This window comes from Heteronotia binoei, chromosome 15, assembly GCF_032191835.1.
Source record: "Heteronotia binoei isolate CCM8104 ecotype False Entrance Well chromosome 15, APGP_CSIRO_Hbin_v1, whole genome shotgun sequence".
NCBI classification, from domain to species: Eukaryota; Metazoa; Chordata; class Lepidosauria; order Squamata; family Gekkonidae; genus Heteronotia; species Heteronotia binoei.
The window spans coordinates 60,645,026-60,672,668 of NC_083237.1; the positions used below are offsets into that span (position 1 = coordinate 60,645,026).

The following is a 27,643-nucleotide window of genomic DNA, read 5'->3' on the forward strand; positions in this document are numbered from 1 at the left end:
CAGGTGTGAGCTTTCTCTTGTAACACTTTGAAATCATGGACGTTCTCTGGCCAGGACCACAGCTGTACAAGTGTACAGCAACTGATCCCAGTTGAGAAGAGGGTTGCTGTTATGCATGTAGAGTTATGTCTAATATCTGGATATTCCTATTTAACTGACTGGAGCCGGAAGAACGGAGCTTGGGAAACTAGGGCGGCAGGATCCTGATACCTGCTGCCCTGCACCAATCATGGGGCCCCGGCCAGTTTGCATGGACCAATAACCTGCTAGCATGGGAACCCAGAGTTGTATATAGTTAGCGCCCCGTCGGCCGATTCTCCAGTCTTGTCAGTGCAGCCACCTATCACGCTGCCCCTAATAAAGAGCTGTTATCCCTGTTCTCCCGTCTCCTCGATGCTTTGAACCCACTATATTACAGTTGCTATTGCCACCTGGTACCTCACCAACAAAGTCTACTTCCAGGAATTGTGGGAACAATTTGGAAATGGGCAGTCCATGGCAGGAAAGACTGACCTTGAGGGGCGCTTGATTGTGGAGCAGGGCCAGCTTCAGAAGACAGTGGGCCTCAGTCACTGACAAGGCCGGAAAGCAGCAGCCCTTGTTGCTTGAAGGCCTGTCTGAGCCACCTGTGGTCATCGAATCAACATATAAAGAGTGCAGAATGAAAGACGGATGCGTCTGCGTCACCGTGGAGGATGGGGAGGGGGGCTACCCGGGCCCTGTGCTCTTTTCAGGGAGATTCTCCGAACAACGGAGTGAAACAGAGGTGACAAGAGACGAGCAAATGGAAGGAACAAGTCAGGGCATCTGGATGATTGGTTTTCCAGGAACTTAAAGTCAAAAATAACAGTTGATCTTTAAACAAAAGAGAGAGAGAGAGAGAACTTGTTTCTAAAATTGCCTACCTTCTAAAAGATTGCAACAAACAGTTATTAAGAATGGGGGATTCAGGAGATTATAGGACGGTTGCCCTACTACAAGGATGCCCAACATCTCTCCTGGGTGTCACCTAGAGTTGCCAAGTCCAATTCAAGAAATACCTGGGGACTTTGGGGGTGGAGCCAGGAGACTTTGGGGGTGGGGCTGGGAGACATTGGGGACGGAGCCAGGACCAAGATTGTGACAAGCGTGGCTGAACTCCAAAGGGAGTTCTGGCCATCACATTTAAAGGGACCGTGCACCTTTGAAAATGCCTTGGGAATAATGAAGGATAGGAGCACCTTTCTGGGGGGATCATAGAATTGGACCTCCTGGTCCAATCTTTTTAAAAATTGGAGGGTATTGTGGGGTGCTACGGATGCTATGCTGAAAATTTGGTGCCTCTATCTCAAAAAAACAGCCCCCTCCCGAGTCCCAGATACCTGCAGATCAATTCTCCATTATACCCTATGGGAATCGGTCTCCGTAGATAATAATGGAGTGCCCAGCAGACATTTCCCTCCCCCCACACTTTCTGAAGATCCTGAAGTGAGGGGAGGCCTCCAAATCGGGGAATCCCCTGCCCCACCTGGGGATTGACAACACTACTGTCACCAAATGTTTTTAGAAAGTGAGCGGGGGACAGGTAGGGCCTTTGCCCAGCAAGCCTTCTGATTGGTTATGCAGACAGACAGACTTTAAACATTGCTTTGGCGGTGGCGGCAACAGCACAGGAATCTTCACCGTGGTTGTGCCTACACCGCCAGCTCAGGGTGGCAGCATGCAGACCCGGAAGTGAGCCGGCAAAAACAAGAGCACCCTGGAGCATCCAGATGGTGCATGGCCTGTCACCAGAACAGGGACAGCCCATGCAGAGGAGCTTCCAGAGTGCTCATGCACCCCTCCGCTGCTCCCTAGGCACTTCCCGGGTGCTTCCGGGGCATTCAGATGGCCAGGAAGCTGCCTCAGCATTTTGGTACTACTTTGGTAGTGGTGCCTTTTTGAGCCAGCTGAACAGGGTGAGGGCGGGAACAGAGTTGGAGCCAGACCGGACACACTTTTTAGATCCGCTCACCAGTCGTCCCTGGGGCGGCTTTTACTGCCCGTCTGTAATCAGCCTATGTGTCTGCAGGTAAACTGTCTAGACCCTGGTCTAATCCAAAATAGTAGTGGGTAATGCCCCCCCCTCCAGTTTGGAGAGTGGCGATGGAAGGGCTTTGGTTACCCTTGGTGATGTCACTCATCACTCATCTCCAAGCCAATTCTGATTGGCTCTATTGTACCATGATGTCATTATATGCACTGCATGGTTCCCTGACTGACTGATGTACTCTTGGTGCTTGAGGGGGGGGGGGGAGTGGGAGGGCTTCTAGTGTCCTGGCCCCACTGGTGGACCCTCTGATGGCACTAGGGTTTTTTTGGCCACTGTGTTACACAGAGTGTTGGACTGGATGGACCACCGGCCTAATCCAACATGGCTTCTCTTATGTTCTTACTTTCTCCATCCCATGCATAGTCTCGTAAACCTCTTCTCATGTCACCCCTCAGTTGACGTTTCTCCATGCTAAAGAGCCCCAAGCGTTTTAACCTTTCTTCATAGGGAAAGGGTTCCAACCCTTTAATCATTCTAGCTGCCCTTTCCTGCCCTTTCCCCGATGCTATAATATTTTATACAGGGGCACTGTGATACTGGCTGGTTTGTTTTCAATTCCCTTCCTAGTAATCCCCAGCACAGCATTGGCCTTTTTTTTTTAGGAAAAGAGGACCCAACAGGAGAAGGGACTGACTCTATCACAGAAGCCCCGGCCCTCAGTTTGCAAGACCTGAGCAAGGCTGTTAACAAGGTCATTGATAGGGGCACCATTAAGCAGGCCTTTTTGGATCAAAGAAGCCCAGAAGGAACTCATTTGCACATTAGGCCACACCCCCTGATGCCAGACGGAACTGCGTTCCTGTGTGTTTCTGCTCAAAAAAAGCCCTGGCCATAAGTATAAAGCAACTTGATAACCAGAGCTGGGTTTTTTTCGTAGCAGGAACTCCTTTGCATATTAGGCCACACCCCTCTGATGTAGCCAGTCCTCCTGGTGCTTACAGTAAGCCCTGTACTAACAGCCCTCTACACTCTTGAAAGATTGGCTACATCAGGGGTGTGTGGCCTAATATGCAAAGGAGTTTCTGCTACAAGAAAAAAGCCCTGTTTGACAACACTTGACATGCACAAAGACCAATTTCACACTAAGCTTGTTCCAGGATGGAGAGCCCTTTTGCTGCCAAGGGCTTCGCTCTGTTTTCGCACAAGTTGCCCTAGAGCTGCGAGTTGGCATGCCGCTATTCCGTAGCAAGTTTCCACGGAACAAGCTTTATGCAAAATCAGTCACAGTAAAAAAACGTCTGCGGCCTGGAGAGATAGGGTTGCCAATCCCCAGGTGGGGGCAGGGGATCCCCCGGTTTGGAGACCCTCCCCCCGCTTCAGGGTCATCAGAAAGCGGGGGGGGAGGGGAGGGAAATGTCTGCTGGGAACTCTGTTATTCCCTATGGAGATTTTATTCCCATAGAAAATCATGGAGAATTGATCTGCGGGTATATGGGGCTCTGGGGGGGCTGCTTTTTGGGGTAGAGACACCAAAATTTCAGTATAGCATCTAGTGCCTCTCCCCAAAATACCCCCCAAGTTTCAAAAAGCTTGGACCAGGGGGTCCAATTCTGTGAGCCCCAAAAAAGGTGCCCCTATCCTTCATTATTTCCTATGGAAGGAAGGAATTGAAAAGGTGTGCCGTCCTTTTAAATGTGATGGCCAGAACTCCCTTTGGAGTTCAATTATGCTTGTCACAGCCTTGATCTTGGCTCCACCCCTAATGTCTCCTGGCTCCACCCCCAAAGTCCCCAGATATTTCTTGAATTGGACTTGGCAACCCTATGGAGAGACGTTCTTCAACCAAGGCAATGCTTTGGAGAAGCCATTGCCTCTTAGCAGGCTTGCTGCATAGGGCTGCAAGGATAAGATAGGTGAATTCTGTATGTGCCCTCCAGGAACCTTTGAAAAAGGGGCATAACAACCCTCCCCCCCCACCCCGTGGGACAATAACGATAATGAAATGAGGGAAAAGCCGTAGAAGGTGATCAGCCTGTAACTTTAGCCAGGTTTTTACAAGAAGAAGAAGGCAGTTTCTGCAGGTCAAGAGACTTGCAGTCAACTATTCCACTGGGAGAGTGTCAGTGAGCAAATTCAGAGCTTAAAAGGAATCTGTGGCATTTGCCCTAGTAGGCTTGCCTATAAAAAGACACTTTGTCCCCCTGGGTATTGGGGGCCGGCAGGTTGAGCGGCAAAGCGGTTGCTATTTTGCCCGTCAAAGTCTTTCCAGCGCTTGAGTTCTGAACCCTTCCTGGCCCAGGTGTCCCCCCAAAAGCCTGGGAGACGAGTGGATGTTAGTCTCGGTGACTCCGTCTCTGCACTGATGACAAAGGACAATTGTCGAGCGGGGAGGGTGGAGGCTGCTTTTTTGGAGCGCCTTCCTTTTATAGTAAACACCAGTTGCCGTCGCCCACCCCTCCGAAGAGAGAGAGGGACCCGCAGCTGAGTATATAAGCCCTGGGAGGCCAGCTGGCTTTTCGTTCCTCTGCCTCGCTGCCTGCCTGCTGCCAGCCCATTCGCAAGTGACAGCCCATCGCCATGGCCCCCAAGAACCAGACCCCAAGAAAGAGGCTGCCAAGCCAGCAGCCGCACCCGCTCCTGCTCCAGAAGCTCCCAAAGAACCTGCCTTTGATCCCAAGAGTGTGACCGTAAGTACATATGAACCTATGAAGCTGCCTTATACTGAATCAGACCCTCGGTCCATCAAAGTCAGTATTGTCTACTCAGACTGGCAGCGGCTCTCCAGGGTCTCCAGCGGAGGTTTTTCATCCCTACTTGCCAGGACCCTTTTGAGTTGGAGATGCCGGGGATTGAACCTGGGACCTCCTGCTTACCAAGCAGATGCTCTACCACTGAGCCACCGTCCCTCCCCTAAGTAGGCCAACTGGAGGTAGCTGACAGTGTTCTTTCTTCGTGACAGGAGGGCGCAGAGGTGATCCGATTCCAGCCCCCTGCCGCAGACTCACCAGAAGATTGCTTGATAGAGAGCGTCAAAGGGATAGCAACGATTCCCCACATTTTCTAACTCCAAAGAAGCTAAAATATGTGGTTATCCCAGCACCCCACCTCTCTATTTTGGAGGTACCGAGCCAATGGAGGGCTTTCATCCTGGCAAGCCCTTCCATCTGCAGTTGTAGATGGGAATTAAAAAAAAAAAAAAAACTCGTGAAGGAGAGAACCTGTCCGTGCGGCACTGATGAGGTGGGATCTGTAGAACATTTACTGTTCTGTTGTCGTTTCTATCAGGAAGTTCGATCTAGTGTCCTTTCCCCTCTGCTTAATAATCACTTAGGTAGTTCTGATGCAGATATTTTAAGGAAGCTTTTGATGGGTGCGAATCCACAGGTCAGGGGAGGGACGGTAGCTCAGTGGTAGAGCATCTGCTTGGGAAGCAGAAGGTCCCAGGTTCAATCCCTGGCATCTCCAAAAAAGGGTCCAGGCAAATAGGTGTGAAAAAACTCAGCTTGAGACCCTGGAGAGCCACTGCCAGTCTGAGTAGACAATACTGACTTTGATGGACCAAGGGTCTGATTCAGTATAAGGCAGCTTCATATATGTACTAGCTGCGCTAAATTTTTCTCAGCAGCTTGTAGAATTCGGCGTGAAATTTAGGTATAGATTCTAAATTTTAGAGCTATATAATAGGTCCGGATTTTAAGTTCTTACGTATGGATTTTAAATGTTAAATCTTAGCGACATCCCTGTTATCTTTAGATCCGTTTTATTAATAAATGTTTTGTTGAATAGTTCTTGCTTTTGACTTGTACTGATCGTTGGCCGAATAAATTGATTGATTGATTGACTCACCAGAAGGTTTAGGACAGAGCGCTACCACTCGGATCATTCCTCCAGAGTCGCTAATCTTAAATGGCAGATGGATTATTTCCTGTTTTGTAGGGATGCCAGCCTCCAGGTGGGACCTGAGGATCCCCTGGAATTATAGCTCATCTTCAGACTACATAGATTCATTCCCCCGGAGGAAATGGATACTTTGGAGGGTGGACTCTGTGGCACTGTCCCCACTGAGGTCCCTGTTCTCTCTGGGCTCCATCCCCTAATCTCCAGGAGTTTCCCAAATAGGATTTGGCTACCCCACATCTATGTCCCCTGTTATATGAACATATGAAGCCGCCTTCTACTGAATCAGAGCCTGGGTCCATCAAAGTCAGTCTTGTCTACTCAGACTGGCAGTGGCTCTCCAGGGTCTCCAGCTGAGGCTTTTCACACCTATTTGCCTGGACCCTTTTTAGTTGGAGATGCTGGGGATTGAACCTGGGACCTTCTGCTTACCAAGCAGAGGCTCTACCACTGAGCCACCATTCCTCCCCTTAAGTCAGTCTTATCTACTCAGACTGGCAGTGGCTCTCCAGGGTCTCAAGCTGAGGTTTTTCACGCCTACTTGCCTGGACCCTTTTTAGTTGGAGATGCCGGGGATTGAACCAAGGACCTTCTGCTTACCAAGCAGATGCTCTACCACTGAGCCACCGTCCCTCCCCTGTTGGGAGGCCAGGGGGAGACCTAGCAACCAATGCTCCCTCTAAGCTGCAGAGTCCTATGAGCAAATATTTATTTTTGTGAGCTACTGACTTTAAAGTCGTGAGCAAGGAATTTGGTGACGGCATGCATCACTTTGCTCTGGGGCCATCCTTCCCGAGCTAAGACAAAAATGTGTGAGCCAGAGGCTAAAACACTGTGAGCTAGCTCACACTAACTCGGCTTAGAGGGAACACTGCTGGCAACCCTAATTTTAAGATGAATCTGCCACTCAGATGCTTCAAAAGCTGGCCCAACGGGAGTCCGACTTCTTTCACACAGAAATTTCACTCTGCAAATGGCACGCTTCTGAATTCTCTTCCCAAAATGACGTTATTTCGCAATGGTGGTTAGGCTTCACAAAAGCTTAGCCCAGTGGAGTTTGGACAATCCTTGGTGAGACTGCTTCTCTCTAAGCTAATTTCAGTATCCCCTGCAAAAGGGTGCGCTGCTGCCGCTTTTAAAGCCGCTCTCTTTACACCATCTCAGTTCCTCCGCGGCCAAGGAATCGCTCTTCCTCAGCCGCCGGTTAGAAACAAGAGCTTCTTGCAAGACCCTGCAAGAGAATGGACAGCTTGACCGCAGGCGGGAGGCCTGTGTGCCAATCTCCTCTCTGCTATGTAGTTTGCTGGGTGACCTTGGGCCAGTCACATGCTCTCAGCCTGACCTTGGCAAAAAAAGAGAAGTAAAAATTAAATTTTGGGAAGGAGATGAAAAGGAAACCAGGTAAAGAATAGTTTCAGAGAGTAAAGAATACTATTTATTAGCATCTTTTGAGCATTTGAATGCTTCACATGTCTTATATACGTTTTCTTTATGCTTGTAAAGTAGGACACTATTTTCTACAGGCTGGTTTAACCAGGGATCCTGGAGGTGTGTGTGGGAGGGGAGGGTTGCCATCTTCTGGATATGGAGCAGGGGTCACTGGGGGCGTGGGGGGGGAGGTATTTGTGAATTCCTTGCATTGTGCAGGGGGTTGGACTAGATGATGAAGAAGAAGACATTGGATTTATATTCCGCCCTCCACTCAAGAGTCTGAGCGGCTCACAATCTCCTTTACCTTCCTCCCCCACAACAGTCACCCTGTGAGGTGGGTGGGGCTGAGAGGACTCTCACAGCAGCTGCCCTTTCAAGGACAACCTCTGCCAGAGCTATGGCTGACTCAAGGCCATGCTAGCAGGTGCAAGTGGAGGAGCGGGGAATCAAACCCGGTTCTCCCAGATAAGAGTCCGCACACTTAACCACTACACCAAACTGGCTCTCTGAAGGTCCCTTCCAGCTCTATGTTTCTACGATTATTGTCCCCGTTCTGCAGCTGAGGACGTTGAGGCAGCAAGAGAAAGGAGGTTGTCCAAGGACACTGTCTGAGTTCTGAGTGGCGAAGCGGCTCACGTCCCTAGCCATGAAAGCAAGGCCAGTCCTCCGTCTCGGGAGGGAAAGAGGTGCAGGAACAAGAGGCCACGAGGGAGGAAGAACACAGCTGAGAAACAGCATGCAGAAATGCACTAGACAAAAACAATTCGATCTGGAAGGACAGGCGCTAGTTATCCAAGTGTGTTCTTCCCTTCCCCGTTGCGCTCTTCCTATGAGCATTGGAGGCTGGAGTGCTTGAGGGCATGTTTAGGATCAATGGCCTATAACTCCCAACATTTTGGTTCTTTACACATCTGGATCAATTTCCCATTAGCCTTGTGCCGCTCTCACTCTTCTCTTCTCCCCAGGGCTTGGGTCGGATTTTGCACAAGCTGCCCGGGGCTGCAACTCGCTCTGCCTCTTTCATGCAGCAAACAAGATCCTCTAAAAACCATGCTGTTTTCCCACTAGCCTCATGCCGCTCTCTCACTCCTCTTCTCCGTGGGGCTTCCATGGGATTTCACAGTATCTGCCCCGGGGCTGCAACTCCCTTTGCCTTTTCCATGTGGCAAACGGAAACCGATTTTTAGAGGATCTTGTTTGCTGCGGGAAAGAGGTGGAGCGAATTACAGCACTGGGAGCAGAGAGTGTGAAATCTGACTGAAGCCTTGCGGAAAAGAGGAGTGTGAGAGCTAGTGGGAAATCGGGTCCTGGTTTTCCTTCTCCTTCAGAGCATCCAGGGCCTTCAAGCTGCAGATATCCTGAATGCAATCTGTGTCAGGACAGTGTCATCTGCAGCACTAGCTGTGGGAACACAGGTGTTATCACGTGAAACAAGCAGGGCCACCAAGTCCAACTCAAGAAATATCTGGGGGCTTTGGGGGATGGAGCCAGGAGACTTTGGGGGTGGAGCCAGGACCCAAGATATGACAAGCACGACTGAACTCCAAAAGGAGTTCTGGCAATCACATTTAAAGGGACCGTGCTCTTTTAAATGCCTTCCTTCCATAGGAAAACATGGAGGATAGGGGCGCCTTCTTTTGGGGCTCATAGAATTGGACCCCCTGGTCCAATCTTTTTTGAAACTTGGGGGGTCTTTTGGGGAGAGGCACTAGACTCTATACTGAAAATGTGGTGCCTCTACCTCAAAAAAACAGCCCACCCAGAGGCCCCAGATACCCTCAGATCAATTCTCCATGTTTTCTATGGGAATAAATCTCCATAGGGAATAATAGAGTTCCCAGCAGCAATTTCCCTCCCCCTCCCCCGCTTTCTGATGACCCTGAAGCGGGGGGGGGGAGGGCCTCCAAACTGGGGGATCCCCCGCCCCCAACTGGGACTGGAAACCCTAGAAAGAAGTCATGTGTGGCCATCACAAAACAGTCAATATTGCCAGTGCGTGCATGCAACCGAGATACACCACTGGGCCAGATTTCCCAGAAATACGTGCAGTGGTTAGAGGTAATAAGAACATAAGAACTTAAGAGAAGCCATGTTGGATCAGGCCAATGGCCCATCCAGTCCAACACTCTGGTAGATAACTCACTGAAAATGTCAAGACAGTGTGCGTTTGCAATAAAAAAGACCAACGCCATGCTGGGAATTATTAGGAAGGGAATTGAAAACAAATCAGCCAGTATCATAATGCCCCTGTATAAATCGATGGTGCGGTCTCATTTGGAATACTGTGTGCAGTTCTGGTCGCTACACCTCAAAAAGGATATTATAGCATTGGAGAAAGTCCAGAAAAGGGCAACTAGAATGTTTAAAGGGCTGGAACACTTTCCCTACGAAGAAAGGTTGAAACGCTTGGGACTCTTTAGCTTGGAGAACGTCGACTGCGGGGTGACATGATAGAGGTTTACAAGATAATGCATGGGATGGAGAAAGTAGAGAAAGAAGTACGTTTCTCCCTTTCTCACAATACAAGAACTCGTGGGCATTCGATGAAATTGCTGAGCAGCCAGGTTAAAACGGATAAAAAGAAGTACTTCTTCACCCAAAGTACACACACACCTACACAAGTGCCTATGTTTCTACAGCAGCTGGCATTGAGAGATATACTGTCTCTGAACACGAAGGTTCAGTTTAACTGCCGTAGACTTATCTTCCCAGAATTTGTCTAAGAAATACTTATGCATGACCCTGCATTTCTGCCTATCATTTGCTTGACACCCCCAGCCTCCCCCGCCCCAAATTCCAGAGGCCTTTTGTCTCCATGGTGTCCAGGCCGCATGGGTAATTTTTCCATGCCTTCGCTTTGATAGCGTAGCATTCTTTCAAGAGGTAGCCAGGAAAGTTTATTAATAGTTGGGAAGTGGTTTCGCTTAGTTGTTCTCAAACATTTTCAAGTGGGACCGACCGACTTCTGAACTGGCTGCAGTTTTTATTACCTCAACACTCTCCCTCCCCCCGCTTCATAAAATCCAAGAATCTCACACCCATTAACCTTGAAGCAGCTGAGAACTTTTATTGGTTTGTTTTCGAGCATTTATAAATATATAGCATGATGACTGTGCGACGGACTGTATTCAACAGTCATTTCACACCTGACACAAAGGCAGACAGATACACTATCGAGCTTCCTAGATGGTCAAACATGGTGCCAGTGCGACGTAGTGCTTAAGAGCCACAGACTCTAATCTGGAGAGCTGGGTTCGATTCCCCCCTCCTCCTCCCATGAAGCCTGCTAGGTGACCTTGGGCCAATCCCGGTTCTCTCAGAACTCTCTCAGCTCCACCTACCCCACAAGGTGCCTGTTGTGGAGAGAGGAAGGGAAGGAAGTGTAAGCTGCTTTGAGATTTCCTAAGGTAAAGAAAAGTGCGATATAAAACCAACTCTTCTTCAATATGATCAAAGGACTGCCCAACCTGACTTATAGATACATGTTACGTCAGGGAACTAGTGTTCTCAAGCTCTCTAGGGTCCAGTTCAGCTCAAGAAAATGGTGAGTGGGGGAGGCTGTAGCTCCCCCCCCTACCGCTCACTCTCTTCAGGTGGTAAGCAGTATTATACATTCAGATCCCTGGTCTAATCTACCCCACAGGGCTGTTGTGAGCAGGGCTTTTTTTGAGAAGGAATACCCAGGAACGCAGCTCCAGCCGGCTTGGCATCAGGAGGTGTGGCCTAATATGCAAATGAGTTCCTGCTGGGCTTTTTTCTACAAAAAAGCCCTGTGGTAATGTCAGGGGGTGTGTCCTAATATGGAAATGACTTTTTCTACTACCACCCTCCCCCCCGGTCATGATAGGGTTGCCAAATCCAATTCAAGAAATATCTGGGGACTTTGGGGGTGGAGCCAGGAGACTTTGGGGTGAAGCCAGGAGACATTAGGGGTGGAGCCAAGATCAAGGCTGCGACAAGCATAATTGAACTTCAAAGGGAGTTCTGGCCATCACATTTAAAGGGACGGCACACCTTTTCAATTCCTTCCTTCCATAGGAAATAATGAAGGATAGGGGCACCTTCTTTTGGGGCCCATAGAATTGGACCCCCTAGTCCAATCTTTTTGAAACTTGGGGGGTATTTTGGGGAAAGGCACTAGATGCTATACTGAACATTTGGTGCCTCTACCCCAAAAAACAGGGCCCCCCCAGAGCCCCAGATACCCACGGCTCAATTCTCCATGATTTTCTATGGGAATAAATCTCCATAGGGAATAACAGAGTTCCCAGCAGACATTTCCCTCCCCTCCCCCCGCTTTCTGATGACCCTGAAGCGGGGGGAGGGCCTCCAAACCGGGGGATCCCCTGCCCCCACCTGGGGATTGGCAACCCTAGGTCATGAGGATATAATGAAGGAGAGGTAGGGTTGTCAGGTCTGTGTTGGAAAATACCTGGAGACTTTGGGGGTGGATCTGAGACAGGATGGGGTTTGGGCAGGGGATGGGATGGGAGAGGCCTCCGCTGGGTACAAGGCCCTCGTGTCCCCCCTTCAAAGCAGCCATCTTCTCCAAGGGAGCTGATCTCTGCCAGCTGGAGATCAGTTGTAAAAGCGGGAGATCTCCAGGGCCCACCTGGAGGCTGGCAACCCTAGTTGCAACTGTAAAGAAACGTTGAGAGTTCCAGTCTCCGACATAACATGTGTCTTGGGCCCATGAAATGTAAGCTCTTGTAAGGCTGAGGCCCCTCCCCTCCCCTCACCCTACCCTCTCCTGGATCCACCCCCAAAGTCTCCAGGTATTTTCCAACACGGACCCGGCAGTCCAGTTGTAGGAGGCCTCGCTTTTGATCAATGGGTATTGCTACCCCTGCCCTCCCAAAAATCTGGGTTTACAACTAAAGATTAGCTGAATGAGGAATGGCTTAAAACAACTTTAATATGAAAAACAATCAGTTAATTTCTTCCATTCCCGGGAGAAAAGCAGGATAACATCGCATGGATGTATAGACAGATGGATGGCCAGTCATCTGGTCAGCCCTGAAAGAGTTAAGGGGTAAATGACCGCCCTGAAACCTGCATCTTAGCATGTCCAGCGCATTCACACCATCAATACGGGCTGGAAAAAAGACGTTCGGGAATACCAAAGAATAAACTGCTGTCCTCTCCCTCTTTTGCAGATTGAATTCACTGGCGAGCAGATTGAAGGTAAGTAAGTAATGGTTATTTTTTTCAAAACCTCTCCATGGCACAGCATCCTAACTGTCTGTTTCCTAGAAAAGAAATTAACAAGTTTCTAAGAAAGTAGAAATGTACAAGATGATTCACTACCAAGAAGTATTCTGCTTTGCAATTCCCGTTCACAGAGGTTTTTGTAGAAAAATAGATGGCGGAGCTCATTAGCATAACTCATTAGCATATCCCCCGCCAAAGGCAACTTGATGCAAGAAAGGAGAGCCCGGGGCTAGTGAGGCCTGCTTGGGCTGGCTGGATCTCTAGCCAGCCCAAGCAGGCCTCGCTTGCCTGGGACTCTCCTGGGTTGCCTGCCCCCCCAGTCAAAAGGCCAGCAAACCACCCACTGCTTAAAATCACATAAGAAGTGGAGAAAGGGTGTCGGGAGCTTCTCCAGGGATTAATGAGGGCTGCTGGGGGCGTGGCAAAGACCCTGGTGGCCGGCTGGTTGCCTGCTCTCCTAATCCAGGGGTAGTTATGCAGCTGCACGTACTATTCAAGGTAGATAGGGAGGAAGAGGGGGAATCCTCAGAAAGGTTCAGGAGCTGTGCTCCTGTGCGCTCCTGCTGAATCTGAGGCCTGCCCATCTTATCTCTTCACCATCGGCAATGCTAGTGATCGAATGCCTTTGCGATACCATCGTACCCAATTCTGAACTGGGGCACTGGGTGTGGATTGAAGAATTCACACCATGGGGCCCAGAGTCGGCCCTAGACTGTCTGGCACACACACCCCACACTGATAATGTCACCAAGTCACATGGGGAGCGCCCAGTTTGGCGCGCCCAAAAGTTTTGCACCCTAGACAGTCGCCTAGGTTGCCTAGGAGCAGGACCAGCCCTAATGGGGACAGGGACAGAAAGTGAGCATTCTTCTACAAACATTTACAAATATATTTGGGGCTCAAGAAACCCAAAGATCATAGAAGCGACGTCTGCTTCTTCAAGAAGAGCGTGCCGCTCTCACAAGAGTACGTCGTGAGATACGGTTGCCATTTTATGGCGCAGCCCACAGTCGACAGTACCAAGGATTCCAGGGCTCAGTTAGCGCAAGCATGGGGGAGGACGGAAGGAAACAAACTGGGAAAGAAGAAGAAGAAGATATTGGATTTATATCCCACCCTCCACTCCGAAGAGTCTCAGAGCGGCTCACAATCTCCTTTCCCTTCCTCCCCCCCAACTGACACCCTGTGAGGTAGATGAAGATATTGGATTTATATCCTGCCCTCCACTCTGAAGAGTCTCAGAGCGGCTCGCAATCTCCTTTACTTTCCTCCCCCACAACTGACACCCTGTGAGGTAGATGAAGATATTGGATTTATATCCCGCCCTCCACTCCGAAGAGTCTCAGAGCGGCTCACAATCCCCTTTCCCTTCCTCCCCCACAACAGACACCCTGTGAGGTGGGTGGGGCTGGAGAGGGCTCTCACAGCAGCTGCCCTTTCAAGGACAACCTCTGCCAGAGCTATGGCTGACCCAAGGCCATTCCAGCAGCTGCAAGTGGAGGAGTGGGGAATCAAACCTGGTTCTCCCAGATAAGAGTCCTCACACTTAACCACTACACCAAACTGGCTCTGGATTAAGATGTGTTTGTCTCTAGCAGCAGAAAAAAGCAAGAATCCAACAGGACTAACGAAGTTTGCAGCCGGGGATGAGCGGTCATAAATCACTGCTCACTTCTTCAGCAGTGACCCACAAAAACTCCCGTCTCACCACAATTTTTGTTAGTCTGTTAAGGTACTACAGGACTCTTGCTCTTTTCTCAGTCATTTTGGGCAGAGCTCCGGAACCTCTAATTTTTATTGTGCTCTTTCTTTCTTACCCCCATCTCCCCCCCCCCACAAATACTCGCTTCTGGGCTCCATCGTTCAAATCCCCTGTGAGAATTTTGCTGAACTCTCAGATTTGACAAACTTTCTAATATTTCCCCCCAGAAAAAAAATGGGGAAATAACCAAAACGCATAAAGCAAAGAGATGGCAATCTTCATCATGCCACTGGGGCCACATAGGAGAAAGGAATTTAAAAAGTATGATGGGAGTAAGGTTTTAGTATCGGTGCTGGATTAAACCCGGTGGAGGCCTCAAGGCAGTCAAAATCCTGGGGGGGCCTTGCAAATTACCTCAGAGTCGGAGCGCCCGCCCCATGGCCCCCACTGAAGCCTGCAGGCACCTTCTCAAAAGCCCCTTTGACAAAGCTGCAGGGGAGAGGCAGAGAGAGGCAAACTTGGTGACAACGCCGGCAGCAGCTGCACCAGGCAAGTCGGGCAAAGAACGGCTCAGTTGCTGGTTGCACATGCAGGCTGGGAGGGCTGCAAGCAGGGGGGCAACCGGGGTGGGGGGAAGCCAGCCTGGGGCTCCTAAAGGCGCGGGGACCCATAGACAAGTGCCTACTTGGCTTAATTGTTAATCCAGCTCTGTTTAATATGGCAATAATAACAAGAAGCCTGCTGAGCTGATATAATTTACTGAAGTGGACTGAAATGTTATCATTTGGCATGTGTGGAAGAAGAACATAAGAGAAGCCATGTTGGATCAGGCCAAAGGCCCATCTAGTCCAACACTCTGTGTCACATAAGAACATAAGAGAAGCCCTGTTGGATCAGGCCAGTGGCCCATCCAGTCCAACACTCTGTGTCACATAAGAACATAAGAGAAGCCAGGTTGGATCAGGCCAATGGCCCATCCAGTCCAACACTCTGTGTCACAGAAGAACATAAGAGAAGCCATGTTGGATCAGGCCAAAGGCCCATCTAGTCCAACACTCTGTGTCACACTGTGTCACACAGTGGCCAAAAAACCCAAGTGCCATCAGCTGGTCCATCAGCTAGAAGCCCTCCTACTGTGCCCCCCCCCCCCAAGCACTAAGAATACAGAGCAACACTGCCCCGGACAAAGAGTTCCAGCAATATGCTGTGGCTAATAGCTACTGATAGACCTCTGCCGAAGAAGAAGAAGAAGAAGAAGAAGAAGAAGAAGAAGAAGAAGAAGAAGAAGAAGAAGAAGAAGAAGAAGAAGAAGAAGAAGAAGAAGAAGAAGAAGAAGAAGAAGAAGAAGAAGAAGCTGCCCTTCACTTGGAGTCTCAGAGTGGATTCTGATCTCCTTTCCCTCCCCCCACCCCCACAACAGACACCTTGTGAGGCAGGTGGGGCTGAGAGAGCTCTACGAGAACTGCTCTGGAGCAGAACAGCTCTGAGAGAACTGTGGCTGACCCAAGGCCATTCCAGCAGCTGCATGTGAAGGAGTGGGGAATCAAACCCGGTTCTCCCAGACAAAAGTCCACACACTTAACCTCTACACCACACTGAAAGCCCCCCATTGTGATGCAATCGATGATCTCCTCCACCTGCAGATGATGCCAAAGTAGCACTCGGTTAGGGCCAGTAGAGGCAGTTTAGTGGAGCAGGGCTGGTCTGGCGGGGCTGAAAGGATGATTGCACGTCACACAGAATCCAGAGAAAGCCAGTCACTTTGCAGGGTTTAAAAAATGCTAAATAACAAACCAACCCCACCGATGTGCCTTTCCAAGGATTTCCATCGGACTCGAGACGGTGTCTCTTGGTCCTTAAGGCCTCTCGTGCCGGCTGCCCGGGCCGAGCCCTTTGCCTCCTTCAACAGCGGCGACGCGTCCCTGAAAGATTTGATGCTGGAGATCAAGAGAAAAGTGGACCAAAACACAGAAGTGGTGAATTCCTTCGACAGGAAGGTCTCCGCTTTGAACTCCCGGATGGACACCCTGGAAGGGCTGATTCACAGCCTGGCCCGGCGGTCACCTTCAGGGAACGTGACCCCTGGAAAGGAGAAATCGCAAGCAAGAGAGGGCCGGAAAGTTTTCGGCCAGCTGCCTGATAGGAGCAAATGGATCCGGGGCCAAGCGCAGAAGGCTGGGAAAGAAACGCTGCCCCGAGCCGTGCGGATCTGTGGCTTGCCAGAAAAAGAAGAGGGCCATGACCTGGTCGCCTTCCTGGAGAGGTGGTTGCCGCGCGTCCTCAAGCTAGACCCTGGAGAAGACCCGGTGAAGGTGGAAAGGGCTTACAGGGTCACTGGCAAAGGGCGGAAGGTGACCAAAGACCTCTGCCGGACCGTTGTGGCTTGGCTCTGGGAATTAAAGGATGTCGAGAGAATCTTGCGGCAGGTGGAGAAACTGAAAGCCGTCACGTATAAAAACAAGCCGATCCTGATACTTCCGGACAGCCCCGCCTTCAAAGGTAAAAGAAAGGTGTTGCATTGAACCTTGGATAGAAACTAGGAGGGGGGACTTTTTTGGTAGCAGGAACTCCTTTGCATATTAGGCCATCTTACATAGCCAATCCTTCAAGAGCTTACGGGGCTCTTAGTACAGGGCCTACTGTAAGCTCCAGGAGGATTGGCTATGCAAGATGGGTGTGGCCTAATATGCAAAGGAGTTCCTGCTACAACAAAAAGCCCTGGCTTTAGCACTAGTAGGGTCAGAGACTCTGGCTCCTCCTCTTTATGCCATGTGACTATGTGCCTCAGGTCAGCCATAGCCCTTGCCGAGTTGTCCTTGAAAGAACAGCTTCTGGGAGAGCTCTCTCAGCCCCAGCCACCTCACAGGGTGTCTGTTGTGGGGGAGGGAGATAAAGGAGACTGTGAGCCACTCCGAGACTCTGAGATTCGGAGTGGAGGGCAGGCTATAAATTCAATATCTTCTTCTTCCTCCTCTTCTTCTTGTCCTGTCGCATGCTTGCCCAACAAGAGGCGAAAGGTCAGTCCTAGGCAGTCTAGGAATGCTGAGGGATGCATCAGGTTTTAGATGCTTTTGAAAAACAGTTACGGGACAGATAAGCAACTGTGCGTGTGTTTTGCCATGAAGTCGCAGTTAATTTATGACGACCCTGTAGGGTTTTCATGGCAAGAGGTGATTAGAGGTGGTTTGCTATTGCCTGCCTATGCATCACGACCCTGGTATTCCTTGGAGGTCTCCCATCCGAATACTAGCCGAGGCTGACCATGCTTAGCTTCTGAAATCTGACAAGATCAGGCTCGCCCGGACCATCCAGGTAAGAGTAAATCATGGGCAACAAAAACCTTAGAGAGTGAATAATAATAGTAATAATATAATCTCCGTCTTTCATCTTAAATAAGGACTTCTGGAATCAGAACACCAGCTGAAAATAAATGATGTTTTAACATATTTTGCATTTTTCACGTCTGTAATTCCCACATCGGCAAGCAGCATGGGCCTTCGGATTAAAACTCCCTCTGCTTTTTCTGTTCCACCTTAGCAACATTTCAGCCGCGCACGAGAGGTTCTCCATGAGCAGGCCTCAGATTCAGCAGGAGCTCCCAGGAGCGCAGCTCCTGAACCTTTCTGACGGGCCCCCCTCCTCCTCCCCACCTACCTTGTCCATTGAATAGTAGGTGCAGATGCATAACAACTCCTGAATTGAGAGGGGGCAGCCAGCCAGCCACCAGGGGCTTTGCCACACCCCCAACAGTCCTCATTAATCCCTGGAGAAGCCCGCGCCACCCTTTCTCCACTTCTTATGTGATTTTGGGTGGCAGGTGGCTCACTGGCCTTTGGACTGGGGGAGGGGGGTTCAGGAGAGCCCCAGGCAAGCAAGGGAATCCCCTGCCCCCCCTCTCTCTCTCTCTCTCACACACACACACACTTACTGGGCCTGGTTCCTCCACCACTTTACTTGCTCTGAAAACGAAAGCAAAAGAAACGGAGGGTCTGTGCTCTGACAAAACCGCTGCTGACCCTTCCCCATTAAGCGCTTCCTGCTTCCTGTTCAACTTTAAAGGCAGGCCTCGCTCGCCCCGAGCTCTTCTTTCTTAGGTAAGATTGCTTTTAGCTGGAGGAGGGGTGGCATATGCTAATGAGTTATGATATTGAGCTCCACCACCTATTCTTCTACAAAACGACCCCTGTCCGTGAGCATCAGCTCCCTCCTCTCGGCTTTGTCCCAAGCGCTAACTCCTGCTTCCCTCTGTACAGAGTTCAAGGAGGCCTTCATGCTCTTCGATAGGACCCCGACTGGAGAGATGAAGATCACGTACAGCCAGTGCGGAGATGTCATGCGAGCCCTCGGGCAGAATCCCACCAACGCGGAGGTCCTGAGGGTGCTGGGGAAACCAAAACCAGAAGGCAAGTCATGCTCAGCCAGAGGGACTGGGCCAGGGTAGGGTTGCTAGAACCAACTCAGGAAAGATCTGGGCGCTTTGGGGGTGGAGCCAGGAGACTTTGGGGGTGGAGCTAGGAGCAAGTTTGTGACAAGCATAATTGAACTCCAAAGGGAGTTCTAGCGGTCACGTTTAAAGGGGCCACATTCCTTTTAAATGCCTTCTTTCCACTGGAAATAACGGAGGATGAGGGCGCCTTCTTTTGGGGCTCATAGAATTGGACCCGCTAGTCTAATCTTTTTGAAACTTGGAGCTTTTTTTAGGAGAGGCTATGCTGGAAATTTGGTGCCTACCTCAAAAACAGCCCCCTGAGCCCCGGATGCCTACAGATTCCAGTAGGCATAGGGTATAATGGAGTGCCAGCCGACATTTCCTTCCCTCCGCTTTCTGTTAACACTGAAATGGAGGGAGGCCCTCCAAATCAGGGGATCCCCTGCCCCCAACTGGGGATTGGCCACCCTAGGCCAGGGGTGGTCTGAGATAGGGTTGCCAAGTTCAACAGCCTACAACAGTGGGCATGCATTCATACAGTATAGAGTTTTAACCTCCCCAATGGCTAGAGCATCCAGGAAAACCATAGAGATTTCCCAGAAACGCCTTGAGTGGCCCTGTACGGGTGCTGCCATTTTGATAACATCACTTCCAGGTGACATCATTTTTGTCGCGCACGCGAACGTCCCCCGCTGGGGGATGAAGAGGACTTGGCAACCCTATGGGGGACCCCTAGTCTAAACGCACCAGAAGAGTGCTCTGTAATGTCATCTGAATCAGGCATCCCCTTGGGGAGATGCACAGTGGGAGTCAGCCCGCCCTTGCTGATTTTCAGAAATGAACGTGAAGATGCTGGACTTTGAGACCTTCCTTCCGATGCTGCAGCACATCGCGCGAGCCAAGGACCAGGGGACTTTCGAGGACTTTGTAGAAGGGCTGCGTGTCTTCGACAAGGAAGGGAACGGCACCGTCATGGGGGCTGAGCTGCGCCACGTGCTTGCGACTCTAGGTAGGAGGAGAAAGGTGATGGGGAGGTGGGCCACATATCCCTTCTTCCAAGACCACCTTTCCAGCATCCAGCGGTTGTACTAGGACAGGGGTGACCAAACTTGCTTAACGTAAGAACCACATCGAATAAAGGTCAGACGTTTGAGAGCCACAAGACGTTAACATCAGATGTTTGAGAGCCACAAAACAGGAAGGCTGGCAGACAGGCAGGCAGGCAAACAGATTGGCAGGGGGAGGTAGAAAGAAAGCAACTTTAAATGTATTCTCTAAGCTGCTAGCTGGCTTGGCTTGGCAAAATGATTTAAAGAGAGACATATCTTCTCCAAAGCAGCCAACAGGGTCGTGGGGGCTTGAGAACCACACAATATGTGTGAAAGAGCCACAGTATGGCCGCCTCTGTACTAGGGAGACCTGTCTTCAAACTGGGCTCTCTGCCTTGAAGCTCACTGGGTGACCTTGGCCCAATCGCGCACTCTTGCAGGGCTAATTCACTTGTTACAAAGTGGATTTTCAAATCAGACAGTGCCATCCTCAGATTTGCAGATGATGAGCAGCTCTCTCTGGCGCTTTCGGCAGATCCCAGGGAGGCTGGGGAAACTGTGAAAGGGGGCTTGGAGACAATTTTGGGATGGATGCCGGAAGCGCCAGTCCTAGACTGTCTGGGACCCTAGGTATGGCTTTCTGGTGCCCCCACCCCCCGATAATGTTACCGAGTTACATGGGGCGCCCAATTTGGCGACCCCAGGAGAGCAACTCCCTAGATGATCACCTAGTTTGCCTAGTGGCAGGACTCACCCTTGATGTGGGTTAACAATCTGGAACTTAATCTGGACAAAACAGAGGTGTTACTGGCAGGAGGAAGGCCTAACCCGGGCATGAGGATGTCTCTTGCTCCATACGTATGGGGTCTCACTCCCTCTAAAGGAGCAAGCTTGTGGCTTGAAGGCGCTTCTGGGCTCAGTTGTCTTGTCGTTGGATAAAAGGCCAAGGATGCTTTTCGCCAACTTTTGGCTGGCGAAAAGCCAAAGCCGCAGTCAGACTGTGGGTGGGTGTGGTTCTTGATGACCCTGCAAGTACCAGGTGGGAAAAGCTACCAGGTCTGATGAATACTGTTAAGTGTTGCCTGCTTAGTGGAGGTGGGCAAAGGGGCAACGAGGCTGGGATTGTTGACGTAGATGAGATTAATTCAATGTGAGGCAATCTGTTTGGGGAGACCTGTTGTCCTAAATTATGCATCTCTCTCTCTTTCTCTGGGGTGGGGAGAACATAAGAGAAGCCATGTTGGATCAGGCCAGTGACCCATCCAGTCCAACACTCTGTGTCACATAAGAGAAGCCATGTTGGATCAGGCCAATGGCCCATCCAGTCCAACACTCTGTGTCACATAAAAACATAAGAGAAGCCATGTTGGATCAAGCCAATGGCCCATCCAGTCCAACACTCTGTGTCGTATAAGAACATAAGAGAAGCCATGTTGGATCAGGCCAGTGGCCCATCCAGTCCAACACTCTGTGCCACAGAAGAACATAAGAGAAGCCATGTTGGATCAGGCCAATGGCCTATCCAGTCCAACACTCTGTGTCACATAAAAACATAAGAGAAGCCATGTTGGATCAAGCCAATGGCCCATCCAGTCCAACACTCTGTGTCGTATAAGAATATAAGAGAAGCCATGTTGGATCAGGCCAGTGGCCCATCCAGTCCAACACTCTGTGTCACATAAGAACATAAGAGAAGTCCTGTTGGATCAGGCCAATGGCCCCTCCAGTCCAACACTCTGTGTCACAGAAGAACATAAGAGAAGCCCTGTTGGATCAGGCCAATGGCCCCTCCAGTCCAACATTCCGTGTCACAGAAGAACATAAGAGAAGCCATGTTGGATCAGGCCAATGGCCCGTCGGTGAGCAGAGTAAGCAGCGCTACTTAAAAGCTGGAGGGCAGTGTGGTTAGGCATACAAAGCGGCACAAAAGTTAGAATCTAATGGCAAAATAGTGAAATTAACAAATCGAAAGAACTCTGCATTCTTAACCACTGCCTGCCAGCTATAAGCAGCTCTGCTCACTGCACCCCATTCCATTGTCTGATGAAGTCATGCATATGAAAGCTTGCATTCTGAATAAAACTTTGTTGGTCTTAAAGGTGTTACTGGACTCCTACTTTAAAAAGATGCTTTAAACTGGGATTCTGTAAGCCACCTTTGGCGGCACCTTGTGGAGAGAATCTTTTAAAGCAATCGCTATCCGTTCTAGCTCCTGGAGGGTAGCTGCAGTGCCGGATTAAAACCCTGCGGAGGCCCCTAGGCAGTCGAAGTCTTGGGGGGCCCCTCGCAAGTTATCTCAGAGTCTGAGTGCCCTGCCCCCACTGTAGGCACCTTCTTTAAAAAGCGCCTTTTACTAAGCTGCGCGGGAGAGGCAGAGAGAGGCAAACTTGGCGACAACGCCGGCAGCAGCCGCACCAGGCAAGTCGGGCAAAGAGCGGCACAATTGCTGGCTGCGCGCAGAGGCTGGGAGGGCTGCAAGCAGGGGGGGAAACGGGTTGGGGAGCCAGCCTGGGGCCCCGTAGGCCATTGCCTACTTGGCCTAATTATTAATCCGGCTCTGGGTAGCCGTGTTGGTCTGAAGCGGCAAGCCAAAGTTTGAGTCCAGGGGCACCTTTGAAACCCAGAAAGTTTAATTCTGGGTTTAAGCTTTCGTGTGCATGTACGCTTCATGTGCATGTACGCTTCTTATGGATGAATGCACTGGACTCTCGTTTTGTTCTACAGCAACAGCTAGTTCACATTAGTAGTAAGGCCTAGAATCCTGACCCCTCTATTAAAGCAGTGACGTGCTTGCCTCACAAGTCCATGCCGAAACATCTGCTGCTCCCAGAGAATCTCTGGATCCTGCGGATGCAGACAGGCCAGAAGCCTGTCTGTGCCTGGTCCATTCAGAGCTTAGTCCAAGAGCAGATCTGCCCAGCCAAAGTATAATATCCAGCTTTTGTTCCTAGGGGAGAAGATGACAGAAAGCGAAGTCGAACAGCTAATGGCAGGGCAGGAAGATGCCAACGGCTGTATCAACTATGAAGGTAAAAAAAGAAATATCTTCCGGCGAATGTTTGCATTGCTCATGAAAAGTTCTCTGGTGGTTTCCAGTCCCCCAACAAGCAAGCCCTTTCGCGCTGGAAACTGCCATGCAACGTGCTGACCTTTGTACCCAAACACACAAAATAGAGCAGTCGCAGACGACAGATAACAACAAGAAGTGTCGAAGGCTGTGACCGTGGCACGACAACAATGAAGGATATAGGGTTGCCAATTGCCAGGTGGGGGCAGGGGATCCCCCGGTTTGGAGGCCCTCCCCCCGCTTCAGGGTCATATGAAAGCGTGGGGAGGGGAGGGAAATGTCTGCTGGGAACTCTATTATTCCCTATGGAGATTTATTCCCATAGAAAATCATGCAGAATTGATCTGCGGGTATCTGGGGCTCTGGGGGGGCTGTTCTTTGGGGTAGAGGCACCAAATTTTCAGTATAGCATCTAGTGCCTCTCCCCAAAATACCCCCCAAGTTTCAAGAAGATTGGACCAGGGGGTCCAATTCTATGAGCCCCAAAAGAAGGTGCCCCTATCCTTCATTATTTCCTATGGAAGGAAGGAATTGAAAAGGTGTGCGGTCCCTTTAAATGTGATGGCCAGAACTCCCTTTGTTCAATTACGCTTGTCACAGCCTTGATCTTGGCTCCACCCCCAAAGTCTCCTGACTCCACCCCCAAAGTCCCCAGATATTGCTTGAATTGGACTTGGCAACCCTAGAAGAATATCATACCAAATTCACACAGGTTTGCCTAACAATGAGAAACGTAATAACTTATCATTTTTAAACTAAACGTTAATTTTCATACTTCTATGTAAAATATATTCAATGAGAGTTCATGTTGATTTTATCATTAGTTTTTTACAGTTGTGATTATTAGGCAAACCTATGCAAATTTTGTACAATATTCTGTATTGTTGTTGTGCCACAGGCTTCTTTTGTGCTCTGCCGGTTTAAGAGTCGCTAGTCTCCAGTTGGTAATGCAAATAGCATGAGGCTTAGTGGCTCAAAGCAGAGGTGTCAAACATGCGGCCTAGGGGGCCAAATCAGGCCCCTGGAAGGCTCCTATCAGACCTCCAAGCAGCTGGCTGTCATCTGCTTCCTTCTCCCTCTCTCTTGCCGCCTCCTGCATCACTGCTTGCTGTGCAAGGCTTGCTCAATCGCACAGGAGCTACCGAGCAAAGCCTCTATTTTAACCATTAGCGGAGGCTCCTCCCCTAGGGAGGAAGGGGAGGAGGCAGAGCTTGCTTTGCCAGGCTCTTTCAATCGCACAGCAGAGCTACTGAGCCATGCCTCTCTTCCTTCTATTGGCTGAGGCTCCTCCCCCTCCTGGTCCTCTGGGGAAGGAAGGAAAGAGCCAGAGCTTCCTTTGCCCAGTTCCCTGGATCCCACGGGAGAAATACAAAGAAAGCACATTTAAGACCAACGAGTGCTAATGTTTTAAGTTTTTTTTAAAGAAAAAAATCTTTAATTGTGTTTGTGTCCTTTGTAAAGTTTATCTCTCTGCTACCTAATCTTAAACAGATATGCACATGAACAGGCCTAAAATGGCCCGGCCTGACAAGGTCTCGTTTATGTCAGATCCGGCCCTCATAACAAATGAGTTTGACACCCCTAGCTTAAAGCTTTTGCTTGGGGGTAAGCACTGGTGTGAGCGCACCTTCAGTTGTGGCCCACTGCAGTCAGAGTGCGTGCCATCCACCTCCCTCACAGTGGTCTTGGGTTGCGTCCTTGAAGGTTGCATCCCACCCATTTCCATCTGTGACACAAAGGCCTGACCCCAACGGAAGATACATTGTGGAGCGGCATGAGAGCAGAGGCCCAGTTAAAATCCTTTTGGAGCCAGATAAGAGGTTTTGCCCACACTATTGTTGAAGTCTGATTTCCTGCTGCATTTGGGGCCAAGCAAACATTCCCTCCCACCCCCACATGCCTCTACTTGGCATTGGGATGCCAGCCTCCAGTTGGGGCCTGGGGAACACCCCCAGGATTACAATTGATCTCCAGACTTCAGAGATCAATTCCCCTGGAGAAAATGGATGTTTTGGAAGGCGACCTCTTTGGCATTTCCCCCCTAGCGAACGCCCTCTCCTCCTCAGGCTCCATCCCCAAATCTCCAGGCATCTCCTAGCCTGGAGATGGCAACCCTAACTTGGCCAGTGACTGCGAGCGTCTCTGATCCGTGACTGGGTTTAGTAGTTTGAATTTTTGGAAGCTGCAGCTCATTTTGCAGTCAGTTTTTGCGCTCGGTGGTTTCCCATGGGAGAGGCTTCCTCTCCTTGTATTCCAGCGGCCAATGCGGTGATCGGATCTGATTCTGTGGCGATTTATTGAGAACACGCCGTTTTAAAACCCCTCTCTTTCTGCCCTCAGCTTTTGTTAAACACATCATGTCGGGTTAAAGCTGGAATCCTCAGCGTGAGTCTCTTTTCACCTTTCCATTTCGGGGTTGGCACAAACGGTGGTAGCAGTTGGTGGGGGAGGGCGGGGGGGGGGCTTGCAAACCCCACATGCAATTCCCCAAAAGGAGGGAAGAAACAACGTCAATGCCTTTGCTAGAAATGCAGACATTGTAATACAGGTTTTATGAACCGCTGGTGTTTCTATTACAAAGCTACGCCGTGACACAGCTCAGTACATATGAACATATGAAGCTGCCTTATACTGAATCAGACCCTTGGTCCATCAAAGTCAGTATTGTCTACTCAGACTGGCAGCTGCTCTCCAGGGTCTCAAGCTGAGGTTTTTTTACGCCTATTTGCTGGACGCTTTTTAGTTGGAGATGCCGGGGATTGAACCTGGGACCTTCTGCTTACTAAGCAGATGCTCTACCACTGAGCCACCGTCCCTCCCTAGAAACGGCAAAAGAGAAGACTGGAAATCAATAACCCTGGGAACATAGCCAAATTAACAATTAGGCCAACTAGGCACTGGCCTATGGGCCCCCACACCTTTAGGGGGGCCGGGCTAGCTCCTCCCCCCATTTCCCCCCTGCTTGCAGACCTCCCAGCCTGCATATGCAGCCAGCAACTAAGCCACACTCTTCCCAACATGCCTTGTGTATCTGCTGCTGGCATCGTCACCAAGTTTGCCTCTCTCTGCTTCTCCCCCACAACTTTGTCAAAGGGGCTTCAGTGGGGGCCGTGGGTAGCAGGGCGGGAGCTCCAACTCTGAGACGATTTGCAAGGGGGCCCCTGAGATTTTGACTGCCTAGGGGCCTCCGCAGGGCTTAATCCGGCACTGTGAGGGAACTTTATAGTATATTTGGTAGGTTACTCAGATGGTTTAAGAAACGGGATCCTTTTTGGAACCTTAACAAATACTATCCCCAGAATACAAAACTGAATGACTGTGTGAACAACTGTGAGAACAACAAGCTGCTTAAGGCAAGGTCCTACACCTTGAGCAGGTGGGCACTACAGAAAGTGTGATTATGAGGTATAAAAGAATGCCGTAAAAGCCAGATGATATCTGCAGTGAGGGTATTCTGAGGTCCTGAAGCTACCAATCTCTTGTGGCTTTTCAGAAAGCCACTTTCTGCTATTCCAAATAGCTTAGAGCTGCTGAATAGTAACAAGAACATAAGAACATGAGCCATGTTGGATCAGGCCAATGGCCCATCAACACTCTGTGTCACACAGTGGCCAGGTGCCATCAGGAGGTCCATCAGTGAGGCCAGGACACTAGAAGCCCTCTCACTGTCCCCCACTGCACCCAGAATACAAAGCATCACTGCCCCAAACAGAGTTCCAACAATACGCTGTGGCTAATAGCCACTGATGGACCTCTGCTCCAGTTGTTTATCCAATCCCCTCTTGAAGCTGGCTATGCTTGTAGCCGCCGCCGCCACCTCCTGTGGCAGTGAATTCCACATGTTAACACCCTTTGGGTGAAGAAGGACTTCCCTTTATCAGTTCTAACCTGACTGTTCAGCAGTTTCATTGAATGCCCACGAGTTCTTGTATTGTGAGAAAGGGAGAAAAGGACTTCTTTCTCTACCTTCTCTATTCCATGCATAATCTTGTAAACCTCTATCATGTTACCCTGCAGTCGACATTTCCCCAAGCTAAAGAGCCCCCAAGCTTTTTAACCTTTCTTCATAGGGAAAGTGTTCCAACCCTTTAATCATTCTAGTTGCCCTTTTCTGGACATTTCCCAATGCTACAAAGAAGTTCTGTGTTACTTGTTGTGGGGAATTGTACCATTTTACCAGTTGCTGTTACAGACTATTTACATTTTGATATGCTTTATTGCTTTGATTGGCGTTTGAATCTGCCTGAAGCTTTCAGGAGGCAGGATACACGCCTTTTGAATCGCTGGCTGCATTGTGACCAGCTTGTCCCTTGGCTGTTAGACACAATGCAGGGCATTTTCCCTAGAAAAAGCCCAGTAGGAACTCATTTGCATATTAGGCCACAACCCCTGCCATCACCATTGTTTCACAAAGGGCTTTTTCTCTAGGAAAAACCCAGCAGGCATCATTTGCATATTAGGCCACACCCCCTGAAGCCAAGCCAGCCAGAATTGTGTTCCTGCTCAAAAGAAGCCCTGGACACAAGGAATTTCAGGCTAACAACAAGTCTGTGACCACGTTGTGCTAAAATTGTCATGTACTTTTCTTCCAGGTACTTGGGGGAGGGCAGAGGTTCCATTCCGCAAGACTTTCTTATCCTGTCTCCCCCCTTCCGCCCTGGAACTTCACAGGAGATTCCTCTGCCAAAGGAATTGGTATTACTACATTGGAACAGCCTCTGTATATAAAAGAATGCCCACTCCTGCATCAGTATTAAATCTGACTTTATTATTTTCTGTTTCCTTTTTTTTTGCCTTCTGTATCAACGGATCCATTCAAATTAAAACACATGCACACACGCACAGA

At 49.9% G+C, this 27,643-nt stretch overlaps 1 protein-coding gene across 1 annotated transcript; it reads left to right on the forward strand.

Moving 5' to 3' along the window:
• The first annotated feature begins 661 nt into the window (after positions 1 to 661).
• On the forward strand, positions 662 to 27,643 carry MYL4 (myosin light chain 4). Its single transcript, XM_060255259.1, has 8 exons — positions 662 to 797; positions 4,562 to 4,698; positions 12,496 to 12,523; positions 18,506 to 18,655; positions 19,517 to 19,690; positions 22,682 to 22,759; positions 25,138 to 25,182; positions 27,390 to 27,643. Exons 1-7 carry the CDS (start codon positions 662 to 664, stop codon positions 25,164 to 25,166), a joined length of 732 nt encoding a protein of 243 aa, XP_060111242.1. The 3' UTR covers positions 25,167 to 25,182; positions 27,390 to 27,643.